The 23,678-nt window shown below is 38.6% G+C and overlaps 1 protein-coding gene across 2 annotated transcripts in view; it reads right to left on the reverse strand.

Moving 5' to 3' along the window:
* The window catches only part of RALGPS2 (Ral GEF with PH domain and SH3 binding motif 2), a 119,141-nt gene that overhangs the window by 75,449 nt on the left and 20,014 nt on the right, over positions 1-23,678 (reverse strand). For both annotated transcript variants that reach the window (XM_056844403.1, XM_056844402.1), the window contains exons 5-7: positions 14,769-14,858; positions 13,663-13,755; positions 9,198-9,324 (exon numbers count right to left, since the gene is read on the reverse strand). In XM_056844403.1, coding sequence (XP_056700381.1) covers positions 9,198-9,324; positions 13,663-13,755; positions 14,769-14,858 — 310 coding nt within the window. The remainder of the gene's footprint in view (positions 1-9,197; positions 9,325-13,662; positions 13,756-14,768; positions 14,859-23,678) is intronic.

Below are 23,678 nucleotides of genomic sequence, written 5' to 3' on the forward strand. Positions count from 1 at the left end.
ATTTCAACCTAGTTACTATTGGATACTGTTGCACTGTCTAGCTGATACGAAATGTAAATCCAGCAATCGAGGATCATGCTTACATTTTAATTTTAAATAAATAATTATTTACAAAATGCTTTTTGTCAGTACACAAAGTCCATGAGATACATTCTCAAGTAATTTGTTTTAACGTGGTAACTTATTGCACAGCTTTCCCCCCAAATTGAAATCCATTTGGAAACCATTCTCTCATTACATAAGTGAAGGATTGTGAATAAAGAGGATTCTATCAGTGGTATAAATCAGGGGTCGCCCATGGGCGCCATGGTGCCTAACAATACCTTTTCTGGCACCTGCCAAGTGTTTTAGAAAGTGGACGGGGCCTGGTGGGGCTTCTGCCCAGCAGAGCTTCTGATGGACCACTGGAGATTTGGTTGGCTGTGCAGATTTTTAAAAATGTTGCTTTGGCAGCAGCTACCACCAAATCACAAGGATTTTCTCTGTGTGACCTGAAGGTAAGCTAGAGTGGCCATTTTGTGCCTGGCTCTGTCTCCTATGGCAGTTGTTCTGTGGCTGAGCTCAACAGGCAGTGTCAGAATTCCAAAGGTGCCCGTAGGCTCAAAAAGGTTGGAGACCCCTGGTATAAATCATCTGCCAAAAGGAAAGCTGGCAATCAGATTAAAAGGGCTAATTTTCTCTAAAACTTAATTCTTGTTTATTATAAAGTCAAGGTAATGAATAACTGAGATGCATCGAGATAACAACAGGATGTGAAAATGAGGGACAGAATAGCAGTGTGCAAGAAGTTTCCTCAGCTGACATATCCACCAGTAGTCCACCTGCCATCCCAACACTACCCTTTGTACCAGTCAGGGATCAGGGAGGCAGAAGAGAACCTACGGATGTCCCAAGAAGTGACATTACTCTTAAAGGCCAGATGACACCAGGAGGTGTTTGGCAAGCACCTTTGTGATCACGGACCTTGCTAAGTTAGAATGAATGAGAGTGGTACTTTTCAAACATATTTATGAAGCACACACAATACCCTGCTGGAGATCAGTGCAGATTTTGATTCATCACCAGATTTGTGTAAGTACAGTAAGAATGTTTTCCCAACGTCTTCTTGACCACTGATTCTTTTGGAAACAGATGAAAAATGAGCTGAACTTGGAGGTAAGCAAATAACACTCTCAAATAATTATTCACTTCAGAGACTAAGAAACTGAACTTAACTTACAAAGTATTTTTTTTCTGATTCCTCACTCATTAATGAACGCAACCCCCACTTCCTTTTCATACAAGTAATGTTTAACTTTGATTAAATCACCACAGAACCTATATAGCTGTAATTGGTAACTTTTCTTTTGTACAATGAATGTTCACTGTTACGATCACTAATAGTGCAATGTTACTATTGAACTAATGGGCTTATATGTTAAAATAGAGGAATGGATTGTGTTAGTTCACATGGCAACAGGATAACTATTACTTGGATAAACAAGTGGCAAAGAATATTCATGTACGCTATCAATGGATCTTCCTTTGATTAATTGATGTGTTTGGAGGAAGAGTGCTTTGAAGAAATAAGCAGCAGTAATGGTATAATTAACAATTTATATTGAAGGATACAATTTAAATTTCAGCAAAATGAGCATGTGTTAAGTACGGGGATCTAAGGAACATGAAGTAAAAGCACTGATAATCAGTGTACGCACAGAAAAAATTGCTTAGTTTTTATCAAAGGAAAGGGGATATAACAGTGTTTCCCAACCTGTGGGTTGGGACCCAGAAGCGGGTCACGAAGCCTCTGAAAGTGGGTTGTGGGCCAGCCCTCCAATGGCCGATGCTGCCCTTTCTATTGTTCTCTTTTGTATTTTGGAAACCAAAATCTGATTGTTGGAATCGTACCTTTCACGTAATACATTAGTTGGTATTTTTTCTTCATTGCATCTACATGTTGATTCAAGTAAAACATGTCCTGACGGTTACTAGAGTATGGCTGTTACCGCACTAGGTATTCCCAGCGATGTATCAAGAGTTTGGAAATGTTATAAAAAACATCGCTTTAAAAGGGTTTTTGGATACTACGGCTAAAAAATGGTTGGAAATGGCTTCACAGCTAAAGGGGCCAAACAAAGTGCGAACAGTATTTTTTATAACAGTTTCAAACTTTTAATACATTGGTAGGAATACATAGAAAGTGCGAACAGTATTTTTTATAACATTTCCAAACTCTTAATACATCGCTGGGAATACCTTAGTGCGGTAACAGCCTAAGCTTCTTAGACTGAGGGGGGATTAGAAAGAGTAATAGAGAAAGAGAGGGTGGTCAAAGGCTGGAATGTAACCTTCTTATGCAAAGGCTATGCATGTTGGAATGGATGTGTCACCATACCAAGAATATTTGGATTTGTGGGTCACCAAAGTTTGGGAACTGCTGGGATAGAATAGCAAGTAAGGAAGAGGAGGAAGGAGCTTCTGGAAGGTTCAGTTTTGAAAGTACTAAACCGCTTAAAAAACATTAAGAATCTGAGGAAAAATTAGTCCAGAAGACCGGTGATGTGAAAGACCTCCACCTGAGACCGTGGAGAGCCGCTGCTGGTCTGTGTAGACAATACTGACTTTGATGGACCAAGAGTCTGATTCAGTATAAGGCAGCTTCATGTGTTCATGTGTACAAGGCTGAAGAAAAACTCACCATGAGGAAGGTTATGAAAAAGAATCTAACTTGGAAAATTCAAGCTTTTGGGGAAATAAACCTATGAACAAAAACATATAATTTCAGTAGAAACTAAAAGCCATGAAACAAATTTAGAAGACCCTCAAGAATATAGTACAGGTTTGTGAAGAAAAAAAAGGGAAAAGATAGGAAGCTGGAATGGGACAGCTAAGAAATCTCAACTGAGGAAGGATTTAAGAAAATCAAAAGTGTGGAGTTATTCGATTTTGAAGCTAGAAAACAAAAAATGTAGTCACAAGATTTACTTGGCTTGTTCTTTTAAGAAGTTTCTCCAGCTTGACTTTGGTTGTGAGGTAGGGATGGAATTTGCATTCAGGATTAATTCTAGCTTTGCCAACAAAAACTAACTGATGAAAAATGTAGTTGTAAGATTTATTAGCCTGTGAGTCAAAGAAGCAATCTTACCTAACATTTGGTAGTAGAAACTCAATGGGGGGGGGGGGGCGGGGCGGAAGGCTGAAGTATTAGCTGACCTCCATGTGGACTTTCTAAAGAGGTGAAGGGATCTTACATTTCTCATCCTTCAAGAAAATATTTATTATAGTCAGGGCATACCATTTAAACTAACCGTCATTTTAGATGAGGACTTGCTGGCACAACACTGGAGAAGCTATGCAAATGCTGATCTCATAAAAGGAACACTGAATAACTCTAACCTGGACACTAAAACTAAGGAACATGGACACCAATGGAAAGACAAAGGCATAGATAAACACAATACTTTTTAAAGTTATTTCTTCCTACTTTTATTATGATTTCTGGTTTTCTGGAATGTTAAGCTATAGTACTTTTATAGTATGGGGAAACAGAATGTAATTTCATATAATTCTGAAAGTTTAACTTTACTCATTAAAAGGAAGTCGAATGTTAAACTGATCAAAAATGAGATAGTTCTGCATTCACAACAGACTTCCGCAAAAATATATATGTATTGTTTGTGTGTGTTTCAGGACACTATTGCTTAAAAATTTTCTTGGGTAGACATTCCAATTTTGGGACATTTTTCTCGTAGCTGCCATTTTCCAAGATTGAGACTATGGTTACTTCGATGTTCAAAATTACTGTAGGATGCTCATAAATTTTTGTGGCTGTTAAAGTCAAATATATTATTATGTTAGTTGCAGCCATTATTCCTGTAGCCGCCATTTTCCACATTTCATTTTCACATTCTTGTAGGATGCTCATATTGGTGTCATATCATTTGTTACTGGGGTTGATAAAACCAAATATATGATTCATTTTGTTGTAAAAACATAATTAAGTATTAGTTCTTTAGGTCTGTAACTTTTGGGGGTGGGGAATGATAAAAAATAACAACAGTTTAACTGGATTTAATGTTTGTAATATTGGGACAAAATACAGCAGGATAATTATTAAGGTGACAACTCCTAAAATTACAGAAATTATTTATTCTGGTGCCTTAAATAACAGTATTTATTATATATTAATTTAAAGTATTTATTAGCCACCTTTCTTCTTTATGGAGCTCAAGGCAGCTTACAATATTAACAAGTGCATAAAATAGATTACACAAAAACAAAATTTAAAATCACACTTTAGAACTACTTTAATCAAATGCAGTCCTAAATAAAACCATTGCCAGCAAATTTTTATTGGGTAGACATTTCAATTTTGGGACATTTTTTCCTACAGCTGCCATTTTTCGGCATTATGAATATAGTTACTTCAATGTTTAAAATTATTGTAGGATGCTCATGAATTTTTGTGGTTGTTAAAAGCCAAATATATTATTATATTAGTTGCAGAGACAGCCATTATCCCTGTAGTCGTCTTTCCCTGTGATCTTAATTCTCAGGCAGGAACATATGCGAGAAGATAGCCCTGGTGGCAAGCCATGTAAGGCTTTAAAGGTCAAAATCAACACCCTGAACTCGACTCAGGAGGGGATTGGTTGCCAGTGTAATTGCTGTAATATCAGGGTCACATAATACCGATTCCTGGTGCCAACCAGCAGTCCTGCCACAGCATTCTGTACTGCAGCCTCCAAGCACTCTTCATGGATAGCCCCAAGCAGAGGGCCTATAATAGTTCCAGTCTAGACGTAACTAAAGCATGGATCACTGTGGCTAGATATGACTGATCTAGGAACAGACACATCTGACGCACTGGACAAAGCTGGGCAAATGCACTCTGAATCACCACAGCCACCTGGTTTTCTAAGGGGATCACTGTGTCAAGCAGCATTCCAAAGCTGTGAACCTGGCTTTTAAAGGGGAATACAACCCCATCCAAGATAAAAGAGATCTGAAGTCCCTGGTCTTCCTTTCTACTAACCCAGACAACTTTTGTCTTGTCAGTACTGAATTTCCGCTTGCTTTTTCTCTGCAGATTCTTGTCTGGCCCCACCCCTGGCATGGGAGAACCCTAACAACACCCATTCCAAGTTAGAGCAGAGCTGTAACAAAAGGTGGGCGTCAAACTTCCCCCTGACCCCAGCACCAGCATGAGTTTTCTTTCTTCCCCATACTGTTTCCCTAATACTCCTCTAATTAGTCTGATTAGTTTGACACCCTAATATTTTTCTCTTTTCCTCCTCATGAAGATTAACAGCCCAGGGAAGGGCAGATTCAAAATAGGATGGAAGTGGAGGGGGAGATTTAAGGACCATTAAATCTAAAGTTACCTAGCTGCAGCACTGCAAAGTACTACGATTGTTTTTAAGACATAGAAAAAGCATCTAACTATGTTGAATGGCCTTATTTGATGTAAGTTTTAGATCAATCCAATGTAGGTAACAGATTCAAACAGTGGGTCTCTGTAATATACTCAAGACCTATCAGTCATGTTTTATTTAATATAAGCTGCCCTTTATCACCACTCCTTTTTGTACTCTTGATAAAGCTCTTTGCAATTGCAATATGAGAAAATTCAGTATTATGGTTAAAATCTCTCATTTTGAGACTAAAACCGTGCTGTAGGCAGAAAATATAGCATTAACCTTAACACATCCACAATACCAGCTTTTAAAAGCTTTTGCAGCCTGTCAGGTTGTAAGGTATAACAAAATTATTTTGAATAAAACCAGAATGGTTGGGCCCTTAAAGTTGTAAGGTATAACAAAATTATTTTGAATAAAACCAGAATGGTTGGGCCCTTAAAGTATCCACTGTGGATGAAAATCAGATGCATCACCATAACGGGATTTCTTGGGAAAGACTACCAATAATATTTCTGGGAATATGGATAACTGGGGAGTTAAAATAAATAGTGAAGACCAAGCATTAACAACTAGCAATAGCCACTGAAAGGCATTTGTTTCTTAAAAGCTACAGGTGTGGTTTCTATTTGGGGGGGATGGGGTTAACCCACTTTTTTTTTTTTAAGAGTTCAGATTTTTCTGCAGATCTGGGACTTTTCTCAGGTTTGTCAAAAGATGTGTCTTGTCTGTCCATGGCTCCAATCTCTACATTTAAGTATACACAGATGGGGCCATGTTGAGAATTAGACATGTTGATTATCAAGCAGTTACGCTGGTAGCAATGTAGGAATGGAAATGCAGAAATGACAACAATAAAACATCAAAATCAAGTTTATCTGATATTATACTAGAGGAGAGACTGAAAAAGGAAAATGTCTCAGGCTCTCTCAGTAGCATCCTATCTGCAGTACGGTACAAATAGAATTGGTAAAACACACTGAGATTAATAATTAATTTTGCTTGGTATAAACTGCAGATCTAATGGCAGTACTCTGGATATATAAAAGGGTGAAGAAAGTAGACACACAAACTATTTTTTAATTTAACCACAGCTGACTATATATCTACGCATTGGAATAAAGCAACCTTACAGCATGGTTTATGAAAATCGCCCATACTGTACAGCAGAAAGACGAATATCAACTCTCAAACTGACAACTTTATTGAAGTTACTTAAGTATTGCCATAGCAACTTTCAGGACCATATACAATCTTATGCATTTTTTCAATGTTATAGACATCATAGATGGTATGTCTGTGTATTTTCTGTTTTTAATCACAACTAAAAATGCAAAAAAAGTTGCATTTCCTAGAAGTGTGGTATTAAGTTTAGAAAGTTGTCAGTCTTCAACAGTAATTGGTAGATGGACCACTGCAGTAATTTGCTGTCTCTTAGCCATTAGGCTAAGACTACAGGATCTCTTACAAGTTTCCCTTTGTTAGCAAGAAAAATAATTAGATCCTACTATGGTTCTCTGGGCTGCCAACCTAAGACTTGGAAATGGTTCCCATTCATTTAATTCCTCCATGTGAAGGAAATGCTTGCCATGGCTGCCTTTTCCCTCCACAGCCCTGCAGCAGACAGCAAGGCGCTAGGAAAGAGAGAGGTCTGGGGATCACAGCCTATCAATCTAAAGTTTTGAAAGCTGAATGGTTACAGGTTACTGAAAAGGCCAACATGAATCTGAATTGCGTATTTTAGTTTGAGTCCTCTCCTCTCGTTAATCAGGGTGTGTCAAGAATTTCAAGAAGCCAGCGCTACACAGAATTTATTTGGCTGTTAACTAGCTATTTTGTTTCAAAAGCAGCAGCAGTAGCCTCCTACATACAAGTGCTGCTGAAGAGCACAGTGTGAAGCACCTCTGAAATATTCACCTGGCCAAATACTAAAGTGCAGTTCTATAAATCCCTTACTTCAACACTGTGACCAAAGTGATTGTCAGAAAGCACTGCGAACAATTCTCAGATATTGCACAAATTCCTAAATACTTTACAAACATTCAGAGGGACAGCATTTTACAACCTTCTCTGGAACTGCTTTACAGAAGCAGCCACAGAACGTAATTATGTTTTCACCTGAACATTCAGTTTGCTATTTTCTCTCCTAAATACACCTTTCAACTGAGCATCTCTCACCTCCTCAGACAAATGGCAGGGTTCTAGAAGGGCAAAGGGGCTTTTCAGCCTTCTTCCTCCACTGTCACCCCTACAGAGTTCCATAAATCTGTTCATAATAAGTTTTTTCATTAAGAGGAATGCTTCTACTTTCCACCATGAAGAACCTTGAGCTGTGCAGAGTGCAAGAGACAAGCTACCCTGACAGGACAGGGTTAGTGGTGATCACAGCTATTGGCTGTGTACTGTAGTGAGGCTATACCAGGTAAATTCTGCAGAACCCTCCAGAAGTCTCTTCCTCAAAGACCAATCCATTAGTCAAGAAAGGCTGCTGCCCCTTCAAAAGGGAAACATGAACACATGCAAATGCCGACTGTGCAGAAAAGCGCATCTCCCTGGATCCTGGCCAATGAATGGAAAACACAATTCATATTTCCAAGTATTATGCATGTTAAGACATCCAAAGTTATATGTGCATCTTTTATATATAAAAAAGATTCTTTACCCCTACAGGAAGGTATACAAGGTATATAAAATAATGTCATGGTACTGGCCTTTTCCCCTGTAGTTTTTTCTTTCACAGGGCAGTAACATTAGTATGAACTATACTGCTTCAGTGTTTAAGAAGAAAACAGAACAGATAGGAAAGTTATTCAATGGGGTTTTTTTGGTCATGTTCTAAATTACAGTTCTGAATCTGATAACAAAACTGTTATAACTATAAATAGCTATTTTTGTTACTTTCACATTAGTGTTACTTTCACATTATCAGCAGCAAATTTCTTCTGAGGAATTGCTAAACTAGAGCTCAAGGCCACATAGACCTTAGAGAAGTTTAAGCCATAGTTGGTTAAACTCATTTTGATTTGTATCTGGCAACAGGCACACTCAAAAGTATAAACAGACAGTATTCTTACGGTACCTTAAAAAAAAGATTTACTGTAGAATAAACTTTAGACCATCATATGCAAGAAGTGAAACTTCACACTTGTGTTATCACTAAAGTTGTTGTGAATTGTCACTGTGCTTACATTGAACTCTTCTGAGTTTTGCATTGCAATGTCATAGATTTTACAGCCTTCTATCCCTGAGGTTCACAAGTGTGTATGTGTGTGTGTGTGTGTGTACTACTCAAGCATCTGATGAAGCAATAAATTAGTTTTAGCTACAATAAGTCAGTCTTCTAAGATGCCAAACCAGACTCCTTTTTTTGTTTTGCTGCAACAGACTGACATGGCTTCCCCATAAGAATTTGTCCTAACAAGTGCATAGCTAACTTTTCAGGCACCACCTGTTAAACAAGCAAGCTGGCAAATTTGGACACATGGTAAGACATTTAACGTGACCACTCACAACACACTAATTAAAATCATTCTGAAAGTTGGTCCAGTCTGAAAAAAGGCAGAAAAGGCTCTGTGTGAACAAATTCTAAAGCTATGTAACAGAGAGTAGAATTTTCTCAAAGAACAAAAAAACCAGACACTGAATGCTTGAGAATACAAGATATTCATTCCTTTAAGCACAAACAAGTTGAGAATTGACAAGATGTCAATTTTTCACAAAGATTTAAGTCTACAGCCACTGTGCATGTATTAATAAATTTATAATGCAAACTAAAAACATTAATTTTTTTTGTCTTACCTAAATAAGGAATACAAGGAGTCATCTTCAAGCTGCTAATATAGTTTCTAAGCCGTTTATAATTGTCTTCTTTACTCATTACGTACTCCAACTTTTCAAAGGTAGTTTTGTCCTTTCGGCTCAGTAACTTTGGGGGAAAGAAGAACCAAAACATTGTTACTGTAAACAAGTTTGATGTTCTTTTGTCTTCCTCCAATACATTCACTACTATTGGATAGTGTAAAAGGAAAGAATCACAGTTGATTAGTACATGAAAATCTGGAAATGAGCCTTTAGGAAGATTAGCAAAGTGGTGCTTGCTCAGAAGAATACTGCCTTTGAACTTGGAAGTTCCATTTTGCTGTCATTCAACAGCCATTCTTGGTAGATGCCAACCAATCGCAGTGAACCTTAACTTTAGATCTAGACCAGTGGTTCCCAACCTTTTTTTGACCAGGGACCACTAGGACTTTTTTGTTCGGTGCAGGGACCCCAAGGTTCAAAATAAAAATTCTGAGAATTTGAAAATAAACTTTAATCATAACTGTTAGTTAAACATTAAACTTAGAATAATATTTGAATATATTTTTATAATAGAGAACTTTTAATTGAAAATATTAATTTATTATGGGTTTATAACTTTGTTTCGCGGACCTTAATTTAGTTCTCGCGGACCCCTGGGGGTCCATGGACCCCTGGCTGGGAACCAGTGATCTAGACTGTAGAGATAGTAAATGTGATATACAATAAACCAATCATTTTTTTTTCTTTTTGATGATGTTAAAATTATTTTTAATAACTTGGGTTACTAACTGAGGGCACAACAGTGATGAAAAGCATGGCAATACAGTCTGCTTGATCTGTCTTTGCTTTTTTGTTTTAATTACTGCTGATATCCCTATTTCCCCCTTTTTCCTTCTGTGTCTCTTTCTATATAATAAAAAAATAAAATTTGGGAAAAAAAATAGCCATTCTTAGAACTAGACAAATTCATGGATGACGAATCTTAGAAAGCCATTTATGGCAGTGGTCATCTTGCTACATTTGTGTTAGTTATGCATCATGTGAAATAGTACTTGTCTATCTTGAACCTACTGTCAAAGTCATTTTCACTGGCTGTTTCTGAGTTCTGCTATGACAGCTTTCCCACCCCATTTATAGTTTCATACATCTCTTATTATGTCCTCCTGCTAGCTATTTTTTTTACCTAAAATGAAAACATGCAAATGCTTGTACCTTTCCTATTAGGGAAACTGCTCGAACACTTTGGTCACTCTTCCGTGCTACAATATTCTTGTTGAAATGGGTGGACCAGGATTGTGCAAAGCCAAATGTGGTCAAGACCATCAACTTATACATGGACATTACTATACTGATAGGTGTATTTTCAGGCCTTTCCTAGTAATTCCCAATATTTCCACCTTTTTGTAGCCTTGACACATTAAACTGACATCTCTAGTTGGGCTGATAGATTTGTACCTCCCCTGGGATGCCTTTTTAAAAACTGGTACTCCATTGGATTATATTCTAAAGGTTTTAATAACATTGCATTTTTGTTAAAATATCAGCAGTTTTACATCTGCATTCTTTAAAATCTCAGGGGGGGTTACATTAAGCCTTATTGATTTGTTAATTTAAAATTTGTCAATTAGCTTTAAAATATCATGCTTAGTCACTTGGACTGTTCACCACATCCTCTCATAAAAAGGCATGTAGCATCTTCCCACTGAAAACTGATACAAATAATTCATTTAGCTTCTGAAATTCGTTATCCCTACTGCTGTTTTCATTCCTTTGACCTACAAGCTAGTTTCCTGTTTTTTGATGTATTTCAACAAATATGTTTTTTTACCTTAAGCAATTTGATCCTCAAATTCCTCTTTTGCTCGCTTTGTATTAAGTTAATTTTGTCAGAATTTGTGCTCTTTTAATTTTTTTTCTTTTGAACATGTTTGTTTTAAAGAAAGCCTTCCTTATGACTCCTGTGACTATGCTATTTAGCCATAGTAGCATCTTCTTGGACATGTTGTGCATGTGTCTTATCATCCATCATATAGTTTATGCTAGCCTCAACTATAGTGGCATACAGTTTCTGAAGGGATTACACTTCATGACTCTTATTTTCAACTTCCTTTAAACTAATTCCCTAATTTTTGAGAAATCCGCCTTAATATTTGACTTTCTGAACAATTCCACTCATAGGTTTAGATCTGGTACAGCTTCGGCCACTGTTCTAAAATCAGATGGTATATCATAATATACCATCATATACCTCAGCAATTAGAACATATCAAATGACTGTTCAGAGAAGAATGGTTCCCTTGGATACAAACCCATACATTATTTCTGGTCTGACTGGCCTACAGTAAATGTGCACTTAAATGCTCAGCCACCACAATCTATACAGGTAAGCGTTTCTAAATGATTAAGATATTGTTATTGAGAAAATGATATTATAAAACATAAGCACTTATTCAGAACAAAATACTACTATGGTTTAGCCAGCCTGCGTAGACTGTTACAACTTCAAACCATGCTCAAAGTGTAAATCACTAAAAGCAAGAAATATTCTGTAGATTTCTGTTGCATGTATATGTGCTTCAAAAGATCATGGCTTTGGCATACTCAAACTGAGTAGAATTCATGTATCACACATACAGTTATTAAAAGTCTGTTCCAGTTCTCACCCAGAACTATAAATGAATCGTGTGTATGAGAGGATGCCAAATTAGAGAACGCTTGAATAAGACTCAACAGAAGCAGCACTGAATGCCCACCAGAAGTTTTATTTGGTTTGAAGACCAAAAAAGAAAGGCATGAAGGAAAAAAACATTTAGAAAATGTTTTCAGAGAAAGTAGAACCTCTGTTCTTTCAAAACAGACATTCAGACCTACATAAAGTTGAACAGTCGCATAAGGATTCATTTCAAGGACTCTGTGGGGATTTATGTATATTTATAAAATGAGCAAAACCACCCCAATATGAAATCAAATAAAACCACACTTGATATATCATTTCTTCTCCTTTAAATAGAAACAGAACACAGTGAGGCTGTGAGTGAATTACAGCTGATGACTCCAAACTGGAGAGATAAAGCCTCTTTATATAATGTCCTATTGCACTCTTTTAAATTGCATAATCTGCCTTGAGTTAGCAAGTAAACGAACTAAAATAAATTACTACATCAAAACTTCCAACCATTGTTCTTAATCACTACACAAGTGTGCTTAATAATGACATCTGAGGATGCTGTTCAAAAGAATTTAAAATACGAGACATCTATTTCTGGCCACAGGTAAAAAAAAACTAAAAACCAGCTATTAAAATAAATAAATAAATAAATATAAAGCTGGTTTTTAGTTTTTACATTTTATACACCCACACACAGATCCCTCTTTGCCACTGGTGGGAGGATTTGGGGGTGGAGCCTGAGGAGGGCGGGGTTTGGGGAGGGGAGGGACTTCAATGCCATAGAGTCCAATTGCCAAAGCGACCATTTTCTCCAGGTGAACTGATATCTATCGGCTGGAGATCAGCTGTAATAGTGGGAGATCTCCAGCTGCCACCTGGAGGTTGGCAACCCTAACACACAGAGAACTGCCTTATTGATCAACTGACAGGTTTCAAATCAGGCGCTGTCTCCTGTTAAATCTCCTAGCCAAGTTTCAGTTTCACACTATCACAGCTCTTCTTGTCTGGCCAGACCAGAAATTTTAAAAAGGACAGATTATGACGAGGTTCCAGCACGCCTCAGAATCAAGTGACAAGTGATGCAAGGAACGTTTCACTTGCCACACCCACGCAACACACCATAGCCAAATTCAGCTGGGAATTAATTTTTTCAGTCCTGGCAGCAGATGGGCGCTATCTGGGATTAAGTACTTTCTTGTACTTCTTTTCCCCAACCAGTCTTTTTGTTTGTTTGTTTAATATATTTTTAATTCCCAGAAACCTTGCAGAGTCTTCTGCTAACTTCATTCCAAAGAAGGACCTATTTCCTATTCAGAGGAGAGCCAGGATGATCCACAAAGGCAACTAGTTGTTGTTGTTTTTGCACCAGAGTCTATTACAAGAGGCAGAAACAAACATTAATCACACAATCCTGAAAGGGGGGGGGGAGCTCCATAGCAACTGATGAGACCTTCATGCCAGTGTCCATGCCACTTTACCATGGTGCAAAGTGGCATGAACGCTGGCACGGGGGCAAACATGCTAGCGCTGGGGAGCCACGGAGCTGCACAGCTACTGTGAGCAGTTTTCACTATTTTAATGAAGATGCTATATGATGTGAGATTCTGTTGTATTCCAGAAAGGCAATTCTTGGCTGCAACAGTTAGGAACTACACTCCTTTGTAATGAATCAATATTCCTCTGAGTACCAGATATGGGAAAGAATATTTTTTAGTGTTTCACGTTATTTTCCAGATTAATCTGAAGTTCACAAAGAGGAAGAAACCCATTCCCTGATCTGTGTAGCTTACTCACCGCCCATGTTTTAGTTAACCTGAAGATGGGGGCACTTTGCAATCCAGATACCACAGCCATAAGGGCATGTAGGTTATTCAGCTCATACAGTTTCTGAGGATAAAAAAAATAATGTTGTAATACATGTCAATATTTATTTCAATTTAAAGTACCAACCTATTTCATACTTTGCAGAAAGCACTGCATACCACAACACATGAAATAATCTGATATTAGAAACTGACAATTTAAAAAAAAATAAAGCTCCCCAGATAACAAATAATAAGTGAACAGAAAAGTGTCATATAACCCATAACTTTGCCAATATGTTTCAATTATCATTATAAACCACTCAAGCATAGATATCTCCTCTCCCGTCCTTTCTCTCCTCTAGCTGAGTCCCTGCCACTGCACTTTTGATACTAACCTTGTTTTCCAGTATATATGAATCAAATTTAGCAAGCAGTTAGTGTTGAAAAGGGGGAGAGAATCGAGTGAAGGTGTGCTTGGGGGTAAAACTGATCTTTTCACCTTTGTTAAAATGTCTGGCTTCCACCAGGTCTTTTTCTTGTTAACAGTTCAGCTGTTAACTTTCTATGTCTAAGATGTCACTAGAGCTTACATTATGGCTGTCTATCTGGAGAAGTATGTTAGCAGAGAAACATTATAACGTTCAAGAAAAACTAAAGAGAAACATGGTAAACCTAAAGGCTTCCAACAATCTTAAATTTCCCAATGAACTTGAAATAAAGTCCAGTTAATTTCAACGGGATTTTCTTTCAGATAGACCTTACTGAAACCAGTAGTACTGATGCACTGATAATTTCAGTGAAACTTAATCACAATTTTCTCTGGATCATACCCAAGGCAGGTAGGCATTGCCACCACTCTGTTCTAAAACAAACTAGAAACATTATATTGCTTTCTACTTTTTTAAACAACTCTTGAAGAATCAGTAATTGCTACTTTTTAATACCTTCATTATTCTGAGTTACAGCATATATAATTGATAAAGGCAAATATTTTTTCTCATCACAAAGTAAATAGACTCAAATACTTATCTACCATATTCCTGAAATTGGATGTTAAAGATTCACTCTGGCAAATCCAAAAAGAGAACTACTTACTTTAGCAGTTTTAATGTAGTGGCTCAGAACCTCAGCTCTTATTTTTAATGTCTGCGCATGAAGAATCTCCCTAACGACCCAAAAGCTTACCTAAAAACAAAAGAATCTGTAGTAATGCATACAAACAAAAGAGGCAAAAGAAACGAGAGGTGGTGGTAGTATAAAAGTTTAGAAATGTTGGAACTTATTATCCTTAATTTCATAATATAAAGGTCTTTTGAAATACCAATTTTAGCATCTTATGCCAACTGAGTCACTACTGTTAAATAGTTATCTTTATATCATGTTTACAGTTATGATTTAGTTGACAAGGTTATACACACTTTCCACAAAAACCTTAGCTTCTGAGATCTGATGAGATCAGGCTAGCCTGAACTAATCAGCTCAGGGTTTATGTTTACCATTAGGAGGAGTTATATTTTGAAGATGGGTAAGGGGAGGGTGACAAGAATACAAAGGACGCTAGCCACGGACTACAGCTGCTAAAGGAACCAAGAAAAAGGAGGGCCACAGTTCAAAAGAGTTTAAAAATTCCTGGCTCATAATTATGCCAGCTCTTATAAGAATTAACTGTTGGGTGGGGGAGAAGGGGTGATTAATTTCACGCTAATTTGTACTAGCCAGCCAATTCTTTGGCTGCAGGTTTGTAGTAAATAATGGCAGAGAAATAAACGTTCTCCACTCCTAAAGAGGTACAAATTGTTTCTCCAATTTCTGAGACAGTGAACTCTAATTAAAGGAGACTGGACCACTGAACCAATGAGCAGGATTTGGAGACAGCCATGTGAGGATCTGAGGAAGCAGCATACAACAGAAGCAGCAGTTGGAGCAGAGTACAGAATGAAAGCGGCTAGGGGTGGACTATGTTTTCAGATTATTGCAAAGATCAAACTGTGGAGAATAGTTTTTAAAGTTCTGATCCTTCCCAGATATTGCTCTAGTTCCCTACCACAGCAGCAACTGGCATATAAATTGGAAAAGATGCAAAGCTGAAAATTTTTCTACCACTGAAACGCCAAATGCTATAATAGTCATTAATCCAGTCAAAATTAAAATACCAAGTAGTGCACAGTTGTATATTTGGCAACCAGACAGTTTATCTCTTTCTCTTCCCATTCATAAACCCCAATCCTAGCATTCCTGTAAATAAACCTAATGTTTAACTTTAAGGTTGTTTAAGTTATTATAAAAATTTGAGGTGGAAAGGAAAGAACCTTGCAGGTTTAAGGAACTGTGAAATACACTGAAGAGAGTGAGAATCCATTAAACTGAAACCCAACCGAACAAGACAGTTAAGGGTTTCTGTAAATACCTCAGCCATACTGCATTCTAAACAAAACTATCTGGCTTTTTATTCACCTTCCCTCTAAAGAAACTGTTTACCCAGTTTACCACAAAGTGAGGTCTTACAGCTCTACATGTGTTTATACATAATACAGCAAAGGACTCTAAATCTCTTTAGTTCTGTATTGTTGCTAAGATGTCAGGGGCTCTGGGAATCCAAGTTTTCCAACACCAAAACCCAAACATCCCCACCAGAAAAAGTTCTGAAAATGAAATATAAGTTTTAAGAAATAACTAGGGTCCTTTCTTGCTGCATTTTATGAGGAACTAGTGGAAATGAATGTCAAAAGGGAAATAGGGCTATAGGATTGTAGCCAGAATCCAAAGAACTATGAAACTATTTCGGCACACAGAGTGGCTTGAACTTTTCTCTGTCAGGATGCAAACACAATGTGAAAATGCAGTCACCACTCTGATACATATGTACTCCTCTCCCTGAGATTGAGCTCAGAAGAAGCTTATGTACATGGCTTGGAATAGAAGATGTACAATGCTGACTAGTCAGTACTTATATCAGCCACATAACTTTTATCCAAGCGCAGGAAAAAATACACTGAAGTCCAAACATTTGAGGGTGGGAGTAAAAAAGAACAAAAGCAGAAGCTGCAGTAGTCTTAGGAAGAGGACTTTAGTTAATATCTTCTCCATGCTTGTCATCCAGGCTTGAGAATTTCTATCCCTAACAGTAAACGCATGGGGGTAAATAAGATGTGGATCAGCCAAAGATATGGGGAAAAATCCTGAACAGTAATTCTTAAGGTGGACTCCCCCCAACCCCGGAGGTCTACAAGTTGGGGGTCAAAGGGGGGAGTCATTCAGGATTCTGGCTACATATGAGCTTTATTTCCATAAGCCAAATCAAGTTTTAACTTTCTTCAAATGACAAACCTGCTCCACATGAACCAGCTGTATGGACATAAAGACCAATGCCTGACACATTAAAAATTACATTCCATTAGAAACTGGGTAACTTTTATCACCACTGTGATCCACAAAACTACTCAAGGACTGCCTTGTTATACTTTGAATTCTCTAGTTATCTTAATATTACATTTTTGCTTTTCAGCCAAAGAGGACTCCCAAAGCTGCTCATAGGGGGAAAAAAGAACGTCATTCAAATTCAATAAAAATGTATTGGGTGAGGGAATTAAGAACATAAGAAAGGCCCTGCTGGATCACACCAAGGCCCATCAAGTCCAGCAGTCTGCTCACACAGTGGCCAACCAGGTGCCTCTAGGAAGCCCCCAAACAAGATGACTGCAGCAGCGCCATCCTGCCTGTGTTCCACCGCACCCAAAATAATAGGGATGCTCCTCTGGTACTAGAGAGAATAGGTATGCAGCATGACTAGTATCCATTCTAATTGAAAGCCATGAATACCCCTTTCCTCCATGAATATGTCCACTCCCCTCATAAAGCCCTCCAAGCTGGCAGCCATCACCACATTCTGGGGCAGGGAGTTCCACAATTTAACTATGCGTTGTGTGAAAAAATACTTCCTTTTATCTGTTTTGAATCTCTCACCCTCCAGCTTTAGCAGATGACCCCGTGTTCTAATATTATGGGAGAGGGAGAAAAACGTCTCCCTGTCCACTCTCTCCAAACCATGAATAATTTTATAGATGTCTATCATGTCTCCCCTCAGCCGCCTTCTTTCCAAGCTAAACAGCCCTAAGCGTCTTAACCGCTCCCCATAGGACAGTTGCTCAAGTCCCCTAATCATTTTGGTTGCTCTTTTCTGCACCTTCTCAAGCTCTGTAATATCCTTTTTTAGATGTGGTGACCAGAACTGTACACAGTAGTCCAAGTGTGGTCTCACCATAGATTTGTACAAGGGCAGTATGATATCAGCAGTTTTATTCTCTATTCCTCGTCTAATTATGGCCAGCATGGAATTTGCCTTTTTTACAGCAGCCGTACACTGGGTTGACATCTTCATTGAGCTATCCACTACCACCCCAAGATCCCTTTCTTGGTCTGTTGCTGCCAGCACAGATCCCATCAGTGTATATGTGAAGTTGGGATTTTTTGCCCCAATATGCATCACTTTACACTTACTCACATTGAATCTCATTTGCCATTTAATGCTCATTCTTCCAGTCTGATTTTGTTTTAACCACCCTAAATAATTTGGTGTCATCTGCAATTCTCAGTTGAGGCAGTCCTGGCACAATGGAATGACTTCCTGTTCTCCCCTAACGCCCCATCAATGGCAGCTGGAACCTGCAGGGAAAGGGGCTGTCAGCTGGGGCTGAATGCAAGACTGATAAAGCGGATCTAAACCATTTCCTCCTAGCCTCAGTAATGGCAATGGGAGGTTCACAGTTCACTAAGCCCTTGTTTTATAACAGCATCTACTAAAGTAAAGGAGAAACCCCAAAGATCAGATTAACCATACAATCCTGACGGGAGGGGGAATGCCCATAGGAGCCGATGTAACCCCGCATTGGAGTTGCTCTGTGATAAGGGGCACTTACGCTACCCCCAGAGACTGATCCAGCAGTGTGGCATGGGGACGACGGCACATCCTCTCCGGCGGCATTGCCCCACCGTCTCTCCCTGCGCTGGGATCCTGGGAGGCGTTCCCGGGGACAGAGCTGCCTTTAGGCAACTTCCTAACCCCTTTCGGGCCAGGGAATGCCCCCTCACGTTGCGGCATTGCTGCACCAGCTATTTTGCTGGTATAGCCTCACTAAAGCAAACGGGGCTTTTTTCGGATCTTTAATTTTAAATAAATTTTCCTCCCTTTTTTTCCAACCAGGAAACTGCACAGAGACAGCATGGCTGTACCACCACCACCACCCCGCTCAGGATTGCTTTGCCTATCTTGGGATGTATTACTTGGCTTTTCCTATAACCCTTACAGATCCACCACCATATATTACTAACCAAGATACCCAAGTGTCGCACACTTCTAAAGTTAACTGCATAACACTGTTAAAACTGAAAACAAAACAGAATAGTGTTTCCAGAAAACACCAATTAGAAATTCTACTACTGCCCAAATACTCTATCGTAAAAGGCTTGTAAAGACCAGTCAGGATCTCGAGGTTGGTTAACATAGTTAGGCCTTAGGCACTTGCTTCCCAAGAACTCCTATCCAAACAAAAGAATTCTTTAATATATAACACCAACTTGATAACAATAGAAAAATGTAGAACTGCTTTTTCTTATTCTATATGTTAATTCAAACTTACAATCTTCCGAGGCCTTTCTGCCAGCATTCTCATGGGGAGAAAAATCTCCTCCTGCACTTCAATGTAGCAGCTCCCTTCATGGACTTCCTTGAGGCTGGTTGTAGTCAGACTGCTGGGGCCTAGCTCTCGCCACAGCTATTCAGCCCTCCCTGGTCTATAGCTTCTTCAGCTCTCAGGCATCTTCCACCTACTGAGGGAATTCTTTGCTGCAGGTATCTGGACTTCACCTTTGTCCCTGCCTTCTGAAGTCCTTCAGAACTCTTCTTCTGTGTTTCTCCTTTTTTGGCTGACTAAGCTAGTCCTACTTATAGTTTTAGGGGGGGGGGGGGGCTGAAAATTTATTTCTTATTTTATTAGTTGTATACCCCACTCTCTTTCCTGACCAAGGCCGGGCTCTAACTAGTGATTGGCTCATCACAGTTTGCTAAAAGGGCCAATAATGTTGCTGCATTCTCGCTACTGCCTGATTGGTCCCATGCTAAGGGACTAATACAACAGCTTTATTTTTCCTCCTCCTTCTCTAATAGGTTAGCTATAGAAACCCTGATTTGCATGTTTGTTCAGCTTTCTATTACACAAAAAGACCTTAAATTCATTCTAATACATATACTTTTCTGTTTACATGTATAAATATACAAATATATACATGGCTTTTTAAATTTCTTAATAAGACCTCTTTTTCCTATGAAAAGCACAGCCAGCCTTGGCTAACAAAACTTGTTAAAAATGCAATATCTTTTAATGCGGCATACTGCCTGAAGAACTATTTTTCTGTATTTTCATTGTGCATACTATTGGACAAATGATTTTGACTCTCAATGCTCAGTCTGAGCACAAGTTTAAGAAAAGCAAGTATCTGCTGACTACCCAACTTAAACATCAGCTGCAGAATTTCCACTGATCAGCCAATGTTAACATTCAGAGTTTAAATAACCAGGATAAGCCTTGACAAGCCTCTGAAAACAAGTCATAAGATTACAAGAGCTCATATCACCATTTTGAAAAGAAGCACCATTTCCATGAGTTGGTGTGTGAGTGTGCCGTCAAGTCACAGCTGACTTATGGCAACCCCATAGGGTTTTCAAGGCAAGAGACACTCTGAGGTGGTTTGCCATTGCCTGCCTCCGGGTGGGCTGAGAGAGTTCTCAGAGAACTGTGACTGGCCCAAGGTCACCCAGCAGGCTTCATGAGGAGGAGTGGGCACCCGGTTCTCCAGATTAGAGTCTGCTGCTCTTAACCACTACACCACACTGTCGTGTTTTAGAACAGAGGTTCCCAAACTGTGTTCCAAGGAGCACTGGGTACTCTGCGAAACATCTCCTAGTGCTCCATGAAGAGATTGGAAAGAAAAGTATTTAGTATATAGTATATAGGTGCTAGGTGAAAACTAGTGCTCCATGACTCAAAAAGTTTGGGAAACTCTGTTTTAGAAGGTGGTATATATATTTTAGTAGTCCTGTCATAAGCAATCTACACAAAAAGTAGAATTTAGATGGGGCATACAAATTAGTGTAGCACCGTATCAATATAAATTATGATTACAGGTCCAGTACTGCAAGGCTTTTGTGATGGCATTGCTGGCAGGTACAACAATCTCTCTTCCACAGTCCATCTCCATATATTTCCTCTCACTATTCAGTTTCTTGAGCTCTATTTGCTGTCATCATTTGATACATGACTTCAGGGATCTGTTTGGGCACTGAAGATCGCTATAGTATGATGACCCAAATGAAATTTAAGAACAGTGTTTCACTCTGTAGACAATACCTATGAGGATGCAGAAGCAGTGTATCCATATTTATTAGACCCTTTGATGCCATTTTACAAGACATGTTTCCATCTGTGAATTTAAATATTGCAACTATGAAATGAGTTATTTTTCTTAAAGTTCACCTAACAAGAACTGTGGTCTCAATTTTGCATACCTTTTATAATTTAAAATAAAAGTCTATAAGCATCATTTTATAGTCATATTATCCAGATACTATTAAAATAGGTGTCTGGAATACAGAAACATGCAGATTATCATCATTTCTATAAATTTCAGGCCACAAGGCTTTTCTTCAGAAATGGGAGCAGAAACATGCAAATGTGTGCAACTGACATTCATGTTTTTCCCTTCATATTACACCCCCCCCACACCCCTCTCCAGGTTTACAGTTACTTATTCACTTGAGGGCAGCATGTACAGATGAGAAAGTGGTTACAAAATCAGCTGTGAAAATGTTAGAATCCTCTCTACAGACTGCAGTATCCTATACAATACCCCTATAGCTTCCAAAATTCAGAATGCTTTTACTAAAAGCCATCCGTAAGCTATTTACTATTCACAACTTCCCAGGAGTGAATAGCAGTTTTAAAAAAATCTGGAAGAATATTGCATAAATCTCGAAATACTGCTAAGGGGGAGTGACTTGACTGGGAAAAAATCCTAATTACTAGAACCAGTTAAAAGTCAATAAGTATACAATGTATCACTATTAGATTCTCAAATAGAATTTACAGCCTTTTAGATTGACTACTGAAGCTAAAAAAAAAAATGGTACCCAGATTGTACTATTATGGCTGCAGAAGCGTAATTCATCCCCCATTCTTTCACTTGTTACTTGTACAAATGACAAAGGGACCCTTTCCACCTAAGTCTTTGTGCCTTTAAAGACTATGAGTAAATTAAGGGGAAACTGTTGGTTGTAGGAGAGGGTGGAGGTCCCAGAAAGAACAAATTGATTTAAAATGCTACAACTTCGTTAAAGAGATAAGCTTCAGTAATTAAAAGCATAAACTGTTCATGGCATCACCAAAAATGTATGAAACTTGAAGTACCTATTTACATGCCAAATAACTAATGAGTGTCAGAATAAACTGATACTTGAATAAGGAATGACCAGAACCCCTTTTGAACTGCTTATGTCAAACTGGGAGCTCTACCCATTAAAGTCTTCAAATGAGACTAAGACATAAAATTCTACTTCAGCATCTTTGTCCACATCCCACCTGGGCCCAAAATGGCAACAAAAACCACCAACAAAGTTAGAAACTGTCCACTGCATAAACCCTCATTCAATCTGATGATAAACCAGAGAAGCAACAGATGGGGGAACAAGATAAAGAAAAAAAATCAGGCAGAAAAATCTGCCAGTCAGTAGTTTAGGAAAATACCCTCCCAGTTGTGCAGTGAAGCGGCTACTAGAAAAAGCCCATGGGGGGGGGGGGAGAGAAGGGTGAAAAAAAAAGAGACAAACAGAAAGGCAGGGTATTGTCGAAGGCTTTCACGGTCAGAGTTCATTGGTTCTTGTGGGTTATCCGGGCTGTGTAACCGTGTCCTTCAGTGTTACTCCTCTGAAGATGCCTGCCACAGCTGCTGGCAAAACGTCAGGAAAGAAAATACCAAGACCACGGTTACACAGCCCGGATAACCCACAAGAACCAAAGAAAGGCAGGGCTTAAATACTAATGAATTCACCCAAACTGAGCTTGTCTGGGCAAACTAGATAGCAACATCCAGCCAAACCAATTAGATGCCAACTGTACAATTTAAACTGTGTGTAATAAAATTATTCTCCCTGTGGCTATGAAACAGCTGCCTGTATTCAGATGTGTCCTTTTTGATATTTCTCTTATAGTTGCTTGGTGGTGGAGGAAAGTGCCTTCAAGTCATAACTGACTACAGCAGCCCCATAGGGTTTTTAAGGCAAGAGACATTCAGAGGTGGTTTGCCACTGCCTGCCTCTGTGGAACGACCATGGACTGCCTTGGTGGGCTCTCACTCAATTACTGACCATGGCCAACCCTGCTTAGCTTCCAAGATCTGACGAGATCAGGATAGCCTGGGCCTTCCAAGTCAAGGCTTATGTCACTTCATTTATCTACCATTTATATTTTTTCTTTATTAAACCAGCTTACTTAAGTTTCAGATAAGCTATTCAATTTGTGCCTCCTTAGTGGATAACAGTTAGCAACTAGAGTTTAAAACAGTCCAAACAGTGGTGCATTAGGCACAAAATTCTAGCCAGTAGCACATGAGCTATAATGAATGTATCCTCAAGTGTGTTTGAGATATTTATAACAGCCCTGCATTTTTAACAAACTTACTGTGTACACCACATAATAAATATAATTATTTTGTTATAGATTTTATAGTTTCCAGCTCAACCTTTGAGGCTCCCTGTGGTAATAACAACAAGAAAGCAAAATCTGACAGCAAGAGACATAACAATGGCATCTGGAGAACGAATTATTTCATATATACACTGGGTAAAAAATTCCAAGTCCTGTACCCTGCACCACATAGAAGCCACTGGAATAGTTAAGAATCAGTTCATATAAAACAAGATTTAGTTATAGGATGTATTTGAAGCAAAAAATACCT

This window comes from Euleptes europaea, chromosome 2 (genome assembly GCF_029931775.1).
Source record: "Euleptes europaea isolate rEulEur1 chromosome 2, rEulEur1.hap1, whole genome shotgun sequence".
Lineage (NCBI taxonomy): Eukaryota > Metazoa > Chordata > Lepidosauria > Squamata > Sphaerodactylidae > Euleptes > Euleptes europaea.